Source organism: Mytilus californianus, unplaced genomic scaffold (genome assembly GCF_021869535.1).
Source record: "Mytilus californianus isolate M0D057914Y unplaced genomic scaffold, xbMytCali1.0.p SCAF_4, whole genome shotgun sequence".
Taxonomy (NCBI): Eukaryota; Metazoa; Mollusca; class Bivalvia; order Mytilida; family Mytilidae; genus Mytilus; species Mytilus californianus.
The window spans coordinates 76,411,782-76,432,330 of NW_026262690.1; the positions used below are offsets into that span (position 1 = coordinate 76,411,782).

Genomic DNA, 20,549 nt, shown 5'->3' on the forward strand with positions numbered 1-20,549 from the left:
TTTCCACGTAAGCGCAATCTTGCTAATGTTTTAAAAGAACATAGAAATACAAGATTCTATTAAGCGTTTAATTGGCATTGATTTCTAGAAATGGACCGGATTGTGAACGAAATTTGTGACGAAAATGACTTAAAGGTACACATCTAAAATGTCTAGCATTTCTTCAAACATTTGAACCAATTCATGCAAGGGAGATGAAATATATGAAGGGAAAATAAACAGATAAAAAACATAAAATTGATGTCAAAGAAAGAAAACAAAAAAGAGCAAAAACTTATAACTGAAGAAGATGGACAGAGAGACAACAGTCCACAAACATATACTAGATACTATTAACCCTGCCCATCTCAGGCGACACCTCTCTGCCCTAACACTTGAAAATATGTGCCCATGTTTCTCTTTCCATACACGATATCGCTTTTTGTCAGCATTTTACTGGATATCACACACATTTCTGTAAATTTTGACAGTACGGTTGGTTTTCTACTGCTTTGTTGTCTTTGTCTTCCTGTTGTCTACCAAAGATCTTGGATCTTGGACGTATATAAATAAATGTATAAACAGGATGTTTATTTAGAAGACATATAGTACAATGTACAACACAAGTTTACATACAATAGATATGAAAGTACGGTTGTGGCTTATCTACTAAGCATTGCCTTATGAAATGTTCCAGAACTGATAGCCAAAAGTATGAGCATCTGCTCATGTCAAATCCTAAACAGTAGACTGTCCTATGTCCCGGTGAGTGACAACAATTTTATAGTTTAATGGGACGATCCCAGTCGGGATGTTAGGCATGTGCAAGAAATACATGTAGGAAGAAACCAGACAAGAATATTTACACGGCTGGTCTCGAAAAAATAGTTACTGAACTTTAATTCATACTAACTTTAGCCAATTTCCCCAAATAAATAGTCTAAACAAGTTAATAAAGTGACCACAGTCACAGTACAAAAGATAATGTCTGATCAATGCCATAATCCAAAAGGAACTGTTGTCTGATGTCAATATTTCAAATGTCAGAAAATCTCATGTCAAAAGTAAAGAACATGTAGCAGTTTCCAAATAGCAATAAGGACTATTGCCCCAATGTCCACAGCATACAGGCATATGTTAACCAACCCTGTCAAATTGCTTCATAGATTTTTGATAATTATTTTTATGCCCCCGCCGTAGAGGAGGGGGCATTAAGTTTTACCCTTGTTCGTCTGTACATCCGTCCGTACGTCCCAAAATTAGAGTTATGCCCCTTTACAAATGGAAAAATTGCTGAATTTTTCGTTTCCGTTCTCTAACTTAAGTTTGCCTCAACCAAATGTTATGAAACTTATACACAATGCTTATTACTACTAAACACAGATCAAGAATTTTGGTGGCGTCACTTTTTCCGTTCTAGAATTATGCCCCTTTACAAATGGAAAAATTGCTGAAATTTTCATTTCAGTTCTCAAATTTTAGTTGGCCTCAAACAAATGTTATGAAACTTTATGTGTAATGCTTATTACCACAAAACACAGATCAAGTTTGAATTTTGGTGGCCTCACTTTTACTGTTCTAGAGTTATGCCCCTTTTACAAATGGAAAAATTGCCAAATCCTCGTTTTTATTCTCTTACTTAAGTTTGCCGCTACCAAATGTTATTAAACTTATACACAATGCTTATTACCACAAAACTCAGATCAAGTACAAATTTGGGTAGTGTCACTTTTACCGTTCTTGAGTTATGTCCCTTTAAAAGGTTATATGCAAGCGGGGGCATCATCTAGGTCCCATGGACACATTCCCCATTTATTTTATTCTATACTGCAAAATGTAAATAGGCTTGATTCGATGTGATAACTTTCAAATGTTTTGATAAACATAAAAAATAAATTGTACAAATATTCATGATGATTGTAATCAGCATAATGATATTAAAAGTGACAGATAATCCTTAACGGTTCATACTGACTAAATTGGTAAGACAAAACCAACATGAACAAATCTAGGAAAACAATATATGTTTTTTTTTTTTTTTTTCGGTGGAGTTGTTTCCCCTAACAGAATAATTATTTTTTTAAATAATTATTCTGAAAATTAAAAAAGATAAAACAAACAAAATGAGGAGGGTATTGAATTTTTTTTTTGTTTAAATTTTTTGATTGATTAAAACAATTATAAAAAGTACTTATTATTTTTCATTCATAACCAAACTATTAAGTCTAGTTGAACCAAGACTGCTTATCTTAATGTAAACTTTGTGAGACCCTCATTGGTAGTCAAAGTCTTTAAACACCTCCATAGGTCCAGAAATAATTGTAATGTTTAAAAACACATTTTCACACAATTTTTTTTATGCAAATTTTCGAAAAAATGAAAGACATATGATTTTGATTTGATCGCTTGATAGATACATTTTAAATAGTTTCAAAAATGGTATTACTCCAAGGGTTTGAAATTCTGCTTTCGGTCAAATTTTGGGAAAATATGTGACATTTTCTCACCCCTTTCCCATCCTTTTCGCAATAGTTTGATACTGTTTATAGCAATTAAATGCAGATTACTGATAGTTGCCATGGATACACCAAAATGGAATTATATTTCATCATTTTTACTGCAGGAATTGAATTCTATGAAAGGTACTGATTGCATGCATATGTGCTTATATGAGGAAAATAATAAGCTTAATTTGTTAGAAAGCAAAGAATAAGGATATGAAAAATTATTATTTAATCTCCATTCTTACCTGAAATGGCTTTTCAACATTGTGTTTTGTTCTGTAATGATTTATTTTATTTGTTATGTGTCATGTGTCATTCAAAGAAAAGGGGCTTTGGACAATGAGGATACATGTACATATGTATTTTCTTAGATCCTAATTCACCCCAAAAAATGGATGAGGAGTAATCTCCTCCTCTGTAACTTTACTTTTCTCTACTTTCTAAAGCAAAATATATGCATAATTTTTTTTTTTGAATTTTCAGAAATTTCAGGTCTTATATCAAGAGCAGGTCAAACGAGGTGTTGTAGATGAAAAAGCACAGTTTGAATATGCTTGGTGTTTAATCAGGGGCAAAGCCCACTCTGATACAAAGAAAGGAATTGCACTTTTAGAAGGTACATGTACACTATTAACCATAGAAATATGTATGATTTATTTATATTGTTATACTACAGAAATTTTCTCCATTTTCTAAGCCACTTCTCAATAGCTATGAATAATACAGCAATATAATTGGTGCTCAGATCCATTATAGAGAGATGTGCCATTAGGTGACGGTATATTACCCATATCATTTCAAGGTTAAGTGGCTTTAAAGATTTTAAAAAAAATATTTGTTACTTGGTGTAAGGAGGCGTCTTTTTGAGTTAAATAGCATTCCATTCTAAAATGGATCATTTTATTTTTTTCTTTGACTCCCTTTAAGTTTTAATTCCCAGTAAAAATCTCAGATACCTAAAGACCTGCAATCATATAACTTGGTGTTGGGGTTCATTTTGGGATTTTGGGAATTTTGATACGACTGCAAAAATTTTGCGGTCGTATATTGGTATCACGTCGTAGTCGTCGTCCGAAGACACATTGGTTTCCGGATAATAACTTTTGTTTATGTGTATGGATTTCTATGAAATTTTACCATAAGGTTTATGACCACAAAAGGAAGGTTAGGATTGATTTTGGGGGTTATAGTCCTAACAGTTCAGGAATTAGGGGCCAAAATGGGGCCCAAATAAGCATTTTTCTAGTTTCCAGTCAATAACTTGTGAAATGGTGTATGGATCTCTCTGAAATTATACCACAAGTTACCATATCACAAAAGGATGGTAAGAATTTGCTTTGGGGGGTTATGGCTCAAACTGTTAAGAACTAGGGGCAAAAACAAGGGTTTCCAGGTTAATGGACAATTACTTAAGTACAAAACATAATTTTAAAACAGTGTAAGGGAGGTAATTCAAACACATATTGTCAAATTATCTCCCTTACACTGCTTGTAAGTTATTTATAAAGAAATGTATTGTCTTTAGGTGATTAGCTATCAATTTATTTTTAGAAGTTACTATTTTAAAAATGTTTAATAAAGGTAATTTAATTATAGCCATGATTATGTATATGAAGGAATTTTATTTTTAGATATTACTATTTAATGTTGCTGATGAAAGTGTTTTAATTTTAGGCATGATTATGATGTCATTTTTCTATTTTAATACTTTTATGATGTATTTAAATGGGTTTTTATGGTTGCAAAGTCCAGCTTTCAATTTATTTTTAGAAGTTACTTTTAAATGCTGATGAAGGAATTTATTTTTAGCTCACCTGACCTGAAAGGTCAAGTGAGCTTTTCTCATCACTTTGCGTCCGTCGTCCTGCGTCCGTCGTCCGTCGTCCGTAAACTTTTACAAAAATCTTCTCCTCTGAAACTACTGGGCCAAATTTGACCAAACTTGGCCACAATCATCATTGGGGTATCTAGTTTAAAAAATGTGTCCGGTGACCCGGCCAACCAACCAAGATGGCCGCCATGGCTAAAAATAGAACATAGGGGTAAAATGTAGATTTTGGCTTATATCTCTGAAACCAAAGCATTTAGAGCAAATCTGACATGGGGTAAAATTGTTTATAATGTCAAGATCTATCTGCCCTGAAATTTTCAGATGAATCGGACAACCTGTTGTTGGGTTGCTGCCCCTGAATTGGTAATTTTAAGGAAATTTTGCCGTTTTTGGTTATCATCTTGAATATTATTATAGATAGAGATAAACTGTAAACAGCAATAATGTTCAGCAAAGTAAGATCTACAAATAAGTCAACTTGACCAAAGTGGTCAGTTGACCCCTTAAGGAGTTATTGCCCTTTATAGTCAATTTTAAACCATTTTTCGTAAATTTTTGTAATCTTTTACAAAAATCTTCTCCTCTGAAACTACTAAGACAAATTTAACCAAACTTGTCCACAATCATCATTAGGGTATCTTGTTTAAAAAATGTGTCCGATGACCCCGCCCGTGAACCAAGATGGCCGACATGGCTAAAAAATAGTACATAGGGTAAAATGCAGTTTTTGGCTCATATCTCTGAAACCAAAGCATTTAGAGCATATCTGATGAGTATAAAATTGTTCATTAGGTCAAGATCTATCTGCCCTGAAATTTTCTTACCAATCAGGCAACCCGTTGTTGGGTTGCTGCCCCTGAATTGGTAATTTTAAGGAAATTTTGCCGTTTTTGGTTATTATCTTGAATATTATTATAGATAGAGATAAACTGTAAACAGCAATAATGTTCAGCAAAGTAAGATCTACAAATAAGTCAACTTGACCAAAATTGTCAGTTGACCCCTTAAGGAGTTATTGCCCTTTATAGTCAATTTTTAACCATTTTTCGTAAATTTTTGTAATTTTTTACAAAAATCTTCTCCTCTGAAACTACTAATACAAATTTAACCAAACTTGTCCACAATCATCATTAGGGTTAAGGAGTTATTGCCCTTTATAGTCAATTTTTTACAATTTTCATAAATTTTGTAAATTATTGTAAATTTTTACAAAGTATTTTCCACTGTATCTACCGGGCCAAGTTCATTATAGATAGAGATAATAGTAAGGAGCAAGAATGTTCAGTAAAGTAAGATCTACAAACACATCACCATCACCAAAACACATCACCATCACCAAAACACAATTTTGTCATGAATCCATCTGTGTCCTTTGTTTAATATGCACATAGACCAAGGTGAGCGACACAGGCTCTAGTTAGATATTACTATTAAAAGTTGCTGATGAAGGTTTTTTTTTTATTTTAGCCATGACTATGATGTCATTTTCTATTGTAATACTTTTATGATGTATTTAAATGGGCTTTTATGGTTAAAAAAAGCATTTTTCTAGTTTCCAGACAGTAATTTGTGATTAAGTGTATGGATCTCTCTAAAATTGTACTACAAGGTTCCATACTACAAAGGAAAGACTGCAATTGAGTTTGATGGTTAATGCTAAAAGGGGGATTCAAAAAGGTTGGGGGGAAGGGGGGTTCCAATTTTTTAAAAAGGGTTCATATTTTTTTTTCAAAATTTTCAAAATTTCAAATTTTTGAAAAGTTTCAAGAAGAAATCTTCAATTGCACAGTATTGCGCATTAGATTTGTAAGATCTTTGACCACATTTATTTTGTGTCAGAAACCTATATCTTGTCAAACATGTGATCACAATCCAAATTCAGATAGTATCAAGCTTGAATATTGTGTCCAAATTTGCCCCAACTGTTCAGGGTTCGACCACTGGGGTCGTATCAGGCTGAGCTCAGCAAAGCAATTTATTTCTTGTTATATTGACACCTATTTGATTTGTTGTTTTTGTTGTTTGGTTGCTGTTTCATTGATGTTTAAAACACATCAGTGACCAGTCACCTCCTTTAGTCATATCTGTATGGCAGCTCAAGATGTCTGAGAAAAAATGATTTTGGCTGTAGTGTTTTCCCTTTCTCCTGAACTTGTTTCCATTGTAGTAATAGCAATATTACATTACAAATACCGAATAAAGAAATGAATTACATGTACCAAGAATATTGGATAGATTTATAAATATACAAGAACAGATTCCATTTTTTAACCTTATTCAAATGTATATTTATTTTAGATTTATTTAGAAGAATAAAGGAAGATGAAGGAAAAAGAGATTATTTATTTTGTTTATCACTTGGATATACAAGGTTAAAAGTGAGTATTATAATAATTTTTGTAAGATAATTAAATTTTCATATTTATTTATAAAAATATAAGAAATTTATTAAATCACAAGACAGTTTTAAGCAAGTCAGGAGCCTAGTATGCCAGTGGTTGTTGTTTGTTGCTGTACCGGGGTATATCATATTTGTTTTTCGTTTTGTAAATAAATCAGGCTGTTAGTTTTCTTGTTTGAATTGTTTTATATTTGTGGTTTCAGAACCTTTTATAGCTTACTTTGTAGTATTGGTTTTGCTCATTGTTAAAGGTCGTACATTGACCTATAGTTGTTAACTTCTATGTCTCTGGTGGAGAGTTGTCTCATTAGCAATCTTCTTATTTTTATAAGACCACAAAAATTTTTTTGGGATCGTATGATGTCGTCGTCCGAAGACACATTGGTTTCCGGACAATAACTTTAGTTTAAGTGAATGGATCTCTATGAAATTTTTTAAGAAGGTTTAATACCACAAAAGGAAGGTTGGGGATGATGGTCCCAACCGTTTAGGAATTAGGGGCCCAAAACAAGCATTTTTCTTGTTTCAGGATAATAACTTGTGTATAAGTATTTTGATTGCTCTGAAATTCTACCACAATGTTTAATACCACAAGTAGAAGTTTGGGATTCATTTTAGGGGTTATGGGGCCAACAGTTTAGGAATGAAGGGCCAAAAACAAGCATTTTTCTAGTTTCCAGACAATAACTTGTGTGTAAATGTATGGGTCACTCTGACATTGTACCGCAAGGTTCCATATAACAAAGGGAAGGCTGGGATTGAGTTTGGGGTTAATTGCCCCAAACATGTAGGAATTAGGGGCCAAAAAAGGGCCAAAAACAAGCATTTTTCTAGTTTCCGGACAGTAACTTGTGTGTAAGTGAATGGATCTCTCTGAAATTGTACTTCTAGGTTCCATACTACAAAGGAAAGGCTGGGATTGAGTTTTGGGGTTATTGCTCCAAGGGGGTTTCAAAAAGTTGGGGGGGAGGGGGAATTTTTTTCCCAATTTTTTTAAAGGATTCATTTTTTTTTTCGAAATTTTTAAAATTTCAAATTTTTGAAAAGTTTCAAGAAGAAATCTTCAATTGCACAGTATTGCCCAATGGATTTATAAGATCTTTGACCACATTTATTTTGTGTCAGAAACCTAAATTATGTCAAAAATTTGATCACAAACCAAATTCAGACAGTATCAAGCTTGAATATTGTGTCCAAATTTGCCCCAACTGTTCAGGGTTCGACCTCTGCGGTCGTATCAGGATGCGCTCAGCGAAGCATTTTATTATACTCATAAATTTCAGGTAACTTAAACATTTTTTTAAGAATGGATGAACACTTTTAATGAGAACATACACATTTAAAGAATTGAGAACATATATACAATAAACAATATGGAGTGAATTCATATGTTTTATTAAGTAGTAAAAAAATACAGGGCACGTCTCTTTACTATCCTTTTCAAAATAAAAAAGTAAAAATCATGGGGTGACAACTTGTCCTCATTTGATTCCAATCAGATGAAAAATATTGCTCCCAGAGGCAATTTTTATTCTGATCGACCAAATTTCAATAACCTTCTCCTCTGTAACTTCAAGGAAAAAATGTTTTGAAACTTGAAGGTATTGATCATGATGATTGAAATACCCTCTTTAAACTTTCCTCATTCAAAGCTGCAAACAGGATCATTGTTTGCAAATATTACCCATTTAAAACAATAAGAAATCTCATTTTTTTTTCTCTTAAATTACTTGGACAATTTTATATAAACAGACAGAAATGATGTATGGAGGTCTCCCTAAAAATGATAGCATTTGATTATAATAGGATGAAAACAAATATGTTATCCTTGACTCTGATTGGCAAATTTTCAAAAATCTTAACCTCAAAAACTACAATGCAAAATGTTTTGAAACTTAAGGGAACTTAAGAAAACTATCTGCAAACAATCCTCATTTGATGTTTTGATCAGTTGGTGAACCAGGGTACTTGTTAAGGCACCTACACTCGTCATGGACACATGATTTTGTTTATCTGAATCAATGCATCATTTAATGAACCCATGTGTCCACAGGACGGGTTCTGATTATACTAGCTGAGTTCTGTCATCATCAGAATTATCCCTGAGCTATGAATAAGTATCTGAGAGAACATGTGAACACTGGAGCATTAATTGGTAACACATATTCATTAAAACCACATTGGAAATCGCATTTTCACTATTTCCTATGAAATGTCTTGGCCAATTTTAACAGAATTTGGATGAATGACGTATGAAATGCATTACAATTCTTATGTGGTTTGAATCAGGAAAAAAACATACTGTAGTTGCAAGAGTCAATCATTGACTCAGATTAGCAAAATTTCAAAATCTTCTGCTCTGATGATGATGATGATGGTAACAGTGGCAAAATTTACAGACATATCAGGATGAAATTCTGCTCTGAAATTTTTACACAGGGAAATGTTTTGTAACTTCAGAGAATTAATGATAACAATGTCCTCTGAAAATGAATACCTAGAGTTACAAGACTCAGTTCTGGTTTTGACACTAGTTCAGTGTTCTCCCCAGGCCCTTAAAGCACCACGGACCCGCGGTCCTAAAATTTCATAGCGTGGTCTTATCATTCTTCGTGTGGTCCTATATTCCTATTCCGGGGTGCTATAAGTTTTAGTAAAAAAATCTGTGTATCGGTAAAATATTCTACTTGTCGTATAAAATTACAGGTGAAATTTAAACAGCACGTTGATTCTTACAGCAGGTGATCGATTTACCTGATCAGGTTTACCTGTTGCTGATTGGATTTAATCAATCAATTAGCACTTGTAACTTCTTATATGTTTTAATTGATTTGGAGATAATTTATGTGACTTCTGACAACAATTTTATGGCTTCACTCACCTCCAAAGCGCTGACCAGTGATGTAATTGGAAATTTTAATTTGGACACAATGCCGAAAGTTGTACAGGTGCCAAAAAATTGTTTATACTTTATAAAAGGTTAACCGTTGGTCCATTGAATAATAATAATTGACAATTATATATATTTCTATTCTGTTTGAAGCAAGTTGTCCAGGCTAGCAATCGCATCCCGTCTCATTCAATGGGTCTTCCTTCTCTTTTACAACAATAAAACTTACGTTTTTGACTAGTTTAGCCCAGTTAATTTAATGAATTTTATACATCAGCCAAAATTTATTTGGATCCTATAGAATTGAATTCTATTGACAGTCATAGCCTGGATACAATTAAAAAGAGAATATGAAAATGTAACTATTTCATGGAAGTACCTGGTGCTGGTAACATACATATTGAAGGATTCATCCCTTCAGAAGAAATTCTTACTATTTAGTTTAAAAAATAATTCTTTCATGCCATGCTCTATGCTCATTTTAACATGGGTAGGCATTATAAATGTCAATATCTTTATACCGAGTGTTAGCGAGGTGTAAAATGTTGACAAATATAATGCCTACCCATGTTAAAATTAGCATAGAGTATGGCATGATAGAATTATTTCGATTCTAATAGAAAAATTTTGAACTTTTGTACTTCGAAGTGGATCTATAATTTGCGTTCAAAAGGCATCCATTTTGATTTGATGAAGCCAAAACGTTATAGAAAATCAACCGTTTCACAATAAACAATGAAAAGATACATGTTAAGTTACTTTTAGAATGATTTGTTTTAATTTCCTAGCAAGCAACACCAAAACAAATGTCCATTTTGATTTCCGGCGCTGTTCAAAACACAGCTGACGTTGCTGTTTCAATTGTGACGTCAATCACGTGCAGCCCATGTTTAATTGGAATTAGAACATGGCTTTGTTTCCAAAGCAAGAGAGGAACGTCATATTAGAATACTGCATAAACCTACAACACAGTACAAAAGAAAACAAAACCTCAAATAGATAAAAAGTAATAAAAAAAAGAAGGATTTCTATGGGAACTAACCATAAGGAGGATAGAGGAAATGTGTTGTGACACGATGCAAATTATGTTCAATGCATACTAGTATACCTGATTTGTCGACTTGATTACCCTGGTGCTATCCAAAAATCCTGTGGAGAACACTGTAGTTAATGTGCAATTTGATTTGGTACTTCAAATTTTTTTTCATTTTAAACATTTTTGATATATGTGTCTTCAATAGACCATTTTGGAGTTATGTCCTTCACTGGAAAAGTTCGTCAATTATGGGTGCCTTTATGACATCATTTACCAGATAGAGGGGACTGCCTGTATCCCTGCACTATTAAAGTTCATCAAGCGTCTTCGTGATCGTCATTATGCAGGATTAACTAGAAATAATGTTTGTTCCGTAGATACTTAATGACAATTCCTTAATGACAGCAGTGCTGATTATCAATTATAAGAATTTAATTGTCCGAATAATTTGTACAATATAGCATCATATTTTTTCAAACGCTCGCTCAACATGGGAAGGAAGTGATGATGCCCCTAAATGCAAGAATGATGTTCACTTAAACCAAAGTTTTTGATGGAAATACAACAAACTCAAAAGCGGTCTATTCCTTAACCAATTTTGAAGCTTTACAGTTATACTATGATTTTTAAAGTCTGAAAAATAAAACTGTGTCCCTTGTTGTTGGCCTGTTAAATGATTACTGAGGGTCTGGAATCTCTGGATGGGGTTTACAGGAAAGAGAATAGAATAGTTGGTAAAAAATAATAAAGAATAGGGGAAAATATGCCATTAGAATAGAGAATAGAGAATAATGGTCTACTAGAAAATTAAAAATAGTGGGCAAAATAAATATAGATAAGAGAAAAGTGGTCTCAAAAATTAAAGAATAAAGAATGAAGGACCCCAATCCAGACCCTCATTACTAACATGATATTAAAGGCATGTTCATTGTGTAGTAATTAATGGCAGTACAGACTACAAGTAGCCTCTTGTATTGAAATCGTACAACTCTTTGATTCATTTATCATCAATGATCAGTAAAATTTAATATTAAAATATATCATTTTCCAGTATATAAATCAGATGATTTACATTTAAAATTGAGAATATTCAAATTTATATAGTTTAGAGGAGTGCGGACTACCTATGAAAGTTGCACAGCCTGTGTTAAGATGACCATCTTTGTTTACAGCAAGAGAATATGGTCCAACTATTTCATTGTTCCTTGTAGAGTAATAATCAAGAATTTCTCCATCACAGGTCAAAATGTGAAAGCAATGATTGTAAGGGTCAGCCAAAACAATCTTGTCTGATCGTGTTGTAATTACATCTCTTGGTTGAAAATGTTTGTCGTGTTTGTTTTGAAGACCTGTGTAAGTTTGTAAAATGTCTCCATTTTGCTTAAGCACAACAAGTCTTCCTCTACCTGCCATGTCTAACTGGTCAACAACACAGATATTTCCACTATGTGTTGAAGTAATCCTAAAGGGAACTTTGAATAGTGGGTTTCCGTTTCTTTGTCCATATTCAGTCAGATGTCTGCCTTCCTTATCCATAACAATCACAGAACGTTTTCCTTCAGCAGTGAATGCTGATCCTGCAGGAATGACACCCATTATTATTTTCTGGTCCTTTGTAACATGAATTCCACTGGTTATTAATGATGAAATGCTAAACTTGGAATCAGTCATTTGTCCAGTTCTCCCACTTATTAACTTCAGCGTCTCTCCCGCAACTGATAAAAGGATATCGTTTGGACATAGTGCTGCCATGTCATAAACCCTGATGTTAAAACTGGATAAAATTTTGATGCTCTCTTTTTCTGGTTTTACATGTTGAACAACTTCAAGGGCATTGTCGCCTAACCATATAGAGTCATCTTGGTAGGAACATGCAAGAAGATGAATATTTTTCATATCTGTTGTGTACTCATTGATGACTTGAAGCTGTAAATTCTCCTCCCTTATTTTGCCTAAATCTTTGATATCTATAATCCTATGAGTTCCAGCATTTTCCAACTTTGAATGAATTGTATCCTTACATCTGCTACACATCAGCATAACACACTCCTGGCATTTCCACTGGACTTTATTGTCTCCATTACACTGCAGGCAGCCGTCTTGAATTACTTCTTTTTGTATTGTTTTCACTTTTATTGACTTGGTTGTAGCCATTTTTGTAAAATAATGTCATCTCGCTCTTAAGTTCACACTACATCACTTCTCAGAAGTTGAAAATAATATGTTGGGAAATATGATTCGCATAATGTTTTAGTTTCAGTTTTTCAAATGGATGAATTAAAGTAACTTATCATATTTGATTACATGTACTTCTGAGAACTTTAAACAGAAAAATTAGGTCATTTAAAATACAAGTAAATGAAAGCACAAGTTTCCCACAATAGTCGATAGATTTTTACATAGTAGTATATCAATTTTTGCAGTAGTAAGTCACATGAACATAGGGTGTGATTTGTGATTTAAGTTTTGACATGTTTATTATTTTATGATGTAGTTTCACAATTCATTATATATTATCAATGATTATCAGTGATCTGAAATTTAAATAGTTATACAGTCTCATATATAATAGGAAAATTAAACAGTGTAATTTGTTACTTTTAAAAGGTGAATGTTCGATATCACCTGTTAAACAAGGAACAGGAGATGGGTTTACTGGTAAATTGAAAAATTACAATAGAGATAACAAAAATATGTACTGGTAGTAAATTGTGTTTCAGGTAGATCATATGTCTTCCTGTTGTCGAATTGTAAAATAGCAGACCACGCAGTCTAGATCTTAAATAAGATATGGCCTGAATATTAAGAAAGGAAGATATTGTAACTTGGATATTAGGGAAAGAAAATGTATTTCATGTAAACATTCTGTTGAAGATGAAATCCAATTTTTAATTCAATGCCCATGCTTAACAACAGTACGGAAATCATACTTTCACCAATTAAATAATGATAAGAAGAATTTTAGTAAACTTTCTGATGAAAACAAATTTAAGCAATGAAGACACAGAGATGATCAAACTTTTTAAAACAACTGTCCCAAGAAAGAGATGCTCTAATGAATAATTGACTTAAGAGCTTTCCCCCATTATTATTTTTATTATATGAAACTACAAGGTTCCATATCACAAAGGAAAAGCTGGAAATGAGTTTGGGGGTAATTGCCCAAAACGTTTAGGAATAAGGGGCCAAAAAGGGGCAAAAAATAAGCATTTTTCTAGTTTCCAGACAATAACTTGTGTTCAATATATGGATCTCTCTGAAATTGTACTGCAAGGTACCATACCACTAAAGGAAGGCTGGGATTGATTTTGGGGATAATTGCCTCAAAATTTTAGGAATTAGGGGCCATAAAGGGGCAAAAAAACAAGCATTTTTCTATTTTCATGACAATAACTTGTGTGTAAGTATATGGATCTTTATGAAATTGTACTACAAGGTTCCATATCACAAAGGGAAAGCTGGGTTTGAGTTTGGGGGTAATTGCTCTAAACGTTTAGGAATTTGGGGCCAAAAAGGGGGAAAAAAACAAGCATTTTTCTTATTTCCAGACAATAACTTGTGTTCAAGTGTATGGATCTCTCTGAAATTGTACTGCAAGGTACCATACCACAAAAGGGAAGGCTGGGATTGAGTTTGGGGGTGATGAATCATAAGGGGGTTCAAAAAATTTGGGGGGGGGATTTTTTTTTCCTTTTTTTTCTTTAAAATTTTCCATTTTAAATTGGTTATTTCTGATTTATATATAAAAGCAAATAATAGTGATATGGTTTGAATAGGTAAATTAAAAAAAAAAAAGTTCTTAGACCACATTCATTCTGTGTCAGAAACCTATGCTGTGTCAAATATTTAATTACAATCCAAATTCAGAGCTGTATCAAGCTTGAATGTTGTGTCCATACTTGCCCCAACTATTCAGGGTTCGACCTCTGCGGTCGTATCAAGCTGCGCCCCAGCGGAGCATTTTATGGTTATTATCTTGAATATTATTATAGATAGAGATAAACTGTAAGCAGCAAGAATGTTCAGTAAAGTAAGATCTACAAACACATCACCATCACCAAAACACAATTTTGTCATGAATCCATCTGTGTCCTTTGTTTAATATGCACATATACCAAGGTGAGCGACACAGGCTTTTTAGAGCCTCTAGTTTGTTTTATAGCAAGAAAACAAGTCCTGTGACTCCAATTTTTGGGTTAACAATTACGTTCCTGCAAAACCCTTATGTGACTGGCTTTAAACTTCTCAAATTTACAGACTTAATTACTATTTTTGAGATAAAAAAAACCCTAGTACATTTAGCACAACATTCTATACATCCTGTCCCATGAACATTTCAAGAAATTTATCAATAAAATATATACCCAAATATTCCAAGTTACAAAATGATGTGAATGTGTTTAAATTAACTTGTCAAGAAAATAACATAATTTGTGCATGCTGCATGAATCTATACATTTAGTATTTGTTCTTAAAATATCAATGATTACATTACATGTATGTTTCATTATAATACGTTATTTTGATTGGCTAACAGCAATCTCACGTCATTCTGAAATTAACCTTCATTTCAAAATGAAATGCAACATTCATGATGACACGAGCTTCTACAATAAAGTGCACAGGTAAATAAAAGAAAAACTTGAAAGAAATCGTGTTTTCATGATCCTAGCAAAAAAATGTAATTATAAGTATTGAATGCTTCTTTTAGTAATTTTATAGGGTTGTAAAAGCATTGACCGTTTGCACATTTTTAGAATGAAGCGCTTCATACAAAATGTACTTCGGTCAACGCTTTTACACCCCAATAAAGGAAATATAATCACAGAGACTTGCATAAAATAATATGTTGTGCTTTATATGAGTCAAATTTTATAATATGTATCATTGTATGCTGTTAAAAAAAAATCTTCATATTTTTGTAGGAATATGAAGATGCTTTAAAATATGCTAAAGCCCTATTAAAAGTTGAGCCTGAAAATAGACAAGCACAAAGCTTAAAGCATTATATAGAGGATAAAATGAAGAAAGGTGAGTTCTTGTGTAGGATAATTATAAGGTACCTGTATACAGAAAAGCGCCTTATCAAATGAACTTGTTTGACTTTTCATGAGATTTAATCATCTTCTTCTAATACTTAAATTTAAACTTTAAGTAAGCTTCAGCTTCATATAATAAAATATTGGGCATGTGGATAGAACATACAAGTATATTCAATTTATATTATATTATATATTTGCTAGTTTGATAAGGAATAAGAAGCTAGTTTTTGGTTTGTACATTGTAACAAATCACTTGTTTTTGTTCCACTATTCCATTAATTATCTCCCCTTATTATTAATTCTTGTATGGATAACTGGAGATTTTTGGGTTTTTATCAATGAGACACTGACTCAAGTAGCCCAAGAAAAAAGAAGAGACATTTTGAACTACACATAAGGTCAACAATAAATAAATGTCTAAACAATTTGTCAAGCTCTAAATCAACCAGACTCTTCAAAATTAACAGCTATTCCTGAAAGTTAAAATGACAAAAAAACATTGAGATATATTTAAAGACAACCACTGATTGGATTTCTGATTTGGACAGGCACATTTATATGTGGAAAACTTAAACTACTGTGGATTCTTTTATTTTCGTGGGTATCAATTTTCGTGGATTGTGGAAAACTAGCATTTTCGTAGATATTTGATTTCGTGGTTTTGCCAATCTTGCATACAAAGCCTTATAGAAAATTTGTAATTCGTTGAACATTTGAATTCGTGGTTTTCCAGTTCCCACGTAATCCACGAACATTGGTATCCAACGAATAATTGTGAATCCACAGTAGTGCATTGTTTGTAAAATATGTAATTGAATTCTAGATTCTTATATATATATGAGGTTACACTTAGACATTTATAGAAATAAGTATAAAGGTTTTGAAGATCATATAATTTTTGATTTTATTCTGTTTACAGATGGCCTGATGGGTATGGCAATAGTAGGTGGAGCTGCTATAGCTATAGGAGGTCTTGTTGGATTAGGAGTTGCATTAACTAAAAAGCTGAATTAATGAACTAGTTACAGGGGACCATTACATCAAGGACCAAAATAATAATGATATGTTTGTTTTCCTGTATTCAAAACAAACCATTATTTTTTTATGTCATCATTTTTGTTATATTGTCCCTATAAAACTAGTTTAATGTATATTCTGGAACATTTATCTGAGGGATTTCAGTCACTTTTTTTTATTTCAAAAATAATAAACAAGTAAACTGTTGTTAAGATAGAAGCTGCAACTTCAACAAAAAGGAGAGGGTCAGTTATTGAAACTATAAATAGCAAAATACATTTTACATTTCAAAGTAATTTTTAGTGCTATCCTTGCAAAAACAAATATAATGAAATATGTAAATTAACAACATTTGTAATTGTTGAAAATAAGCAAATTATTTGTATAATTTTTTTTTTAAATTGAATTGAAGAGTGAGATTTTTTGAGTTTTTTTCTACTGTTTTAATATTTTGACAAATGGACATTAGTTTCTACTTTGCAATTAATGTGGAAGAATCTTTGTATTAGATTTTAAACTCCTAAAAAAATGCTTAGATGGTTTTGAGAGAAAGTTACATGGATTTGACACAGACTTGACAGAAGACATCAAAATAATATATGTTTTATGCAAAATTTTGTCATTTGCTGTTTGATTATAGAATGATTGTTTTTCTGTTTTTCTATTTCTTTATATAAGTAAGGCCGGTGTGGCTCTTTTCACAAAAAAAATCTTTAACAATTAACACTCATCACAAGTTCTATATTATGTTTTATTTCACATGCTTCCCATTTAAGCATTGGGTAGCATGTCTTACCATAAACAAAATTTAAAATCAAGCATTGTAAGAAATTCATATCATACAATTTGACAGTTGCAGAAAAAAACATATTTATTATTGCTTTGTGGAGATTATAGATTTTCAATAGAACAATCGCTGAATCAGTGCAAATGAAGCCTTTACTGGATGAGGAATTGTCAGGTCCTTCTTTCTTTGCAAGTTTTAATAGAGTTATATTTATACAACCATTTTTATGTGCCAATCATGTTTTGTTAACTTTTGTTTTTGTGTTTTGACTTGACATCTTTTGTAAAGGAGTAGGTCCAGTAAGACCCCTTTTTGGCCCCAAAATATAGCAGTTTTACAAAATTGTTACAATGTAAACTTTTAGCTATTTGTTGGAAAGTATAATACTTCTGCTACATAAAAATGGGATGTTTTTGACAATACAATGCACATATATCGGGTACTAGCATCATTAAGTCATGCTAAATTACTGAAATCTTCACAATTTTAGAATTTGAGTTAAATTTTAGACGGTTTCCGTCTTAAATGGAAGTGGCCGCATTTGTGTTCATTCTTAATATTTAAATGTAAGTTGTATTTAATGATAATACATAACATATATAAAGGTTGAGAGTGAACACGGATGCGGCCACTTTCATTTTTGACAAAAACCATCTGAAAAGTGACACATTATGGCATATTTGACAGATTTTTCATATTTAAGCTTGAATTAGAGCGTCTGAAATGACTAATTCAGTTAAAATCTTTCATATAAACTAATTGAATCGACTGAAGTAGACACTTAAGTGTTTAAAAAGTGTCAAAAATCTTTAATCAGATGAACCTGAAATTTGAGGCCAAAATCGGCCCTTACCGGACCTACTCCTTTAAAGTAAAATGTTTGCATTTATTACATGTATTGTGTATTTTATTAATAAGGTACTGGTAGCAAGATTTAAATATGATTCCTGTACATTTTTTATGAAAACTAACTTGAAAATAAAAATTTGAGTTGATATTGTTGTATTACTTTTTTCACTGTTAATAATTTATTAATTTTCAGTACCTATTATATGCTGATGAAGGGAGGATAAGATGGTAAAAGTGTCCATTTATGTCATACCAGAGGAACAACTATAAAAAAAAAAAAGCTTCCAACAACAATGACAGCAATAAACTTCCTGTCACACGATCTTGTGTGAGATTGGGAGAAAGGTTTTTGTTCTTTAATGGAGTTTTCATAAAACATGATCAAGGAGCATAAGATTCCCCCTGATATGCATCTGAGGAGCAAACAATTTCCTGCAAATTTGTATATCTGATTACAGAACAATATGATTATCAGTTGGACGAACATGCACCATTAACTTTTCGAGAGTTCATAGCACCTGCCTCATATTAACAATTTTTATGCCCCCGCCATAGCAGAAGGGGCATTAAGTTTTACCCTTGTCCGTCTGTACGTCCGTACGTCCCAAAATTGGTTTCCGTTCTCTAACTTGAGTTTGCCTCAACCAAATGTCACTTTAACCGTTCTAGAGTTATGCCCCTTTATAAATCGAAAAATTGCAAAATTTTTCGTTTCTGTTCTCTAACTTAAGTTTGTCTCACAAATATTATGAAACTTATACACAATGCTTATTACCACAAAATACAGATCAAGTTTGAATTTTGGTGGCGTCACTTTAACTGTTCTAGAGTTATGCCCCTTTATAAATGGAAAAATTGCTGAATTTTTTGTTTCCATTCTCTAACTTAAGTATGCCTCAACCAAATGTTATGAAACTTATACACAATGCTTATTACCACAAAATAAAGATCAAGTTTGAATTTTGGTGGTGTCATTTTAATTTACACTAATGTTAATCCAGCTTTAAGTATGGTGAATGTCTTGTGGATAAAAGTAGGCACATGTATAATGTATGACAATGCCTCCGACAGTCCGACACAGCCGTCCAAAACAGCATGCCTGAGTCTTGCTTTTATTGACTTCATCGAAGCGAGACAAAAACTGGAGTAAAATAAACAATAATCATTTAAAGATTATTTTAATTTTTCTGTTCTCTGCGGAAGGGATGCATGCGGCAGTGCGGCCCAAAGGGAGCAATATTTTGGATTGATTAATTGCTTCAGACTCCAGGGGACGGTGTTTAAAATTCATATGAATCTGGCTGAAGCAAGCATTCAAGTAAAATAAGAATAAAGAGGTGCCATTAAGTTGGCAATAGAGAAGGTAGTTTCAGTTATGGTTTTGAATGAAATGGTTTAAATGTGGCACTGCCAACATACTCCATGAACTGCACATTTATGGAGAGAAAATAAAAATACATATTTGGTCTGTTTTGTATTTCATTTTCAATTTCCAAGGAAACCAACTTTTCTCAGAGTTGTAATTTTTAGTAACAATGATCTTTGAGTTATTGTCTTTAAAATCAAGACTTTCTCTCCTTCCAGATGTCTTCCATCTGTATAAGATTAAGTCCAGTCATGCTAGGGAAACTCAATACCATCCAAAAACCAATTATAATAAAAAAAACATATTTTTAGTAAGTTACCTTACTTCTACTTTATTTGGTCTCTGGTGAAGAGTTGTCTCATCGTCAATCATACCAAATGCATCTTTTATATTTTTTGCGGTCGTTTATTGGTATGACGTTGGCGTCGTCGTCCGAAGACACATTGGTTTTCGCACAATAACTAGTTATAGTGAATGGATCTCTATGAAATTTTACCATAAGGTTCAATACCACAAAAAGGAAAGTTGGGATTGATTTTGGGGGTTATGGTCCTAACAGTTTAGGAATTAGGGGCCAAAAAGAGGCCCAAAAAGGCATTTTTCTAGTTTCCAGACAATAACTTGTGTTTAAGTGTATGGATCTCTCTGAAATTATACCACAAGTTTCCAAACCACAAAGGGATGGTTAGGATTGGCTTTGGGGGTTAATGGCTCAAACCGTTAGGAATTAGGGACAAAAACAAGGGTTTCCTGGTTAATGGACAATTTAAAAGCAGTGTAAGGGAGGTAATCCAAAAACAAAATTGTACAGTGTTTCAATTCACACAGGCACAGTGTATTGCACAAA

At 32.6% G+C, this 20,549-nt stretch overlaps 1 protein-coding gene across 1 annotated transcript; it reads left to right on the forward strand.

The window, feature by feature from the left end:
- The first annotated feature begins 71 nt into the window (after positions 1 to 71).
- LOC127698765 (mitochondrial fission 1 protein-like) lies at positions 72 to 17,219 on the forward strand. Its single transcript, XM_052202435.1, has 5 exons — positions 72 to 135; positions 2,967 to 3,099; positions 6,613 to 6,692; positions 15,567 to 15,672; positions 16,603 to 17,219. The coding sequence occupies exons 1-5, from the start codon at positions 91 to 93 to the stop codon at positions 16,695 to 16,697; spliced, it is 459 nt and encodes a 152-aa protein (XP_052058395.1). The 5' UTR covers positions 72 to 90; the 3' UTR covers positions 16,698 to 17,219.
- Positions 17,220 to 20,549: the final 3,330 nt, after the last annotated feature.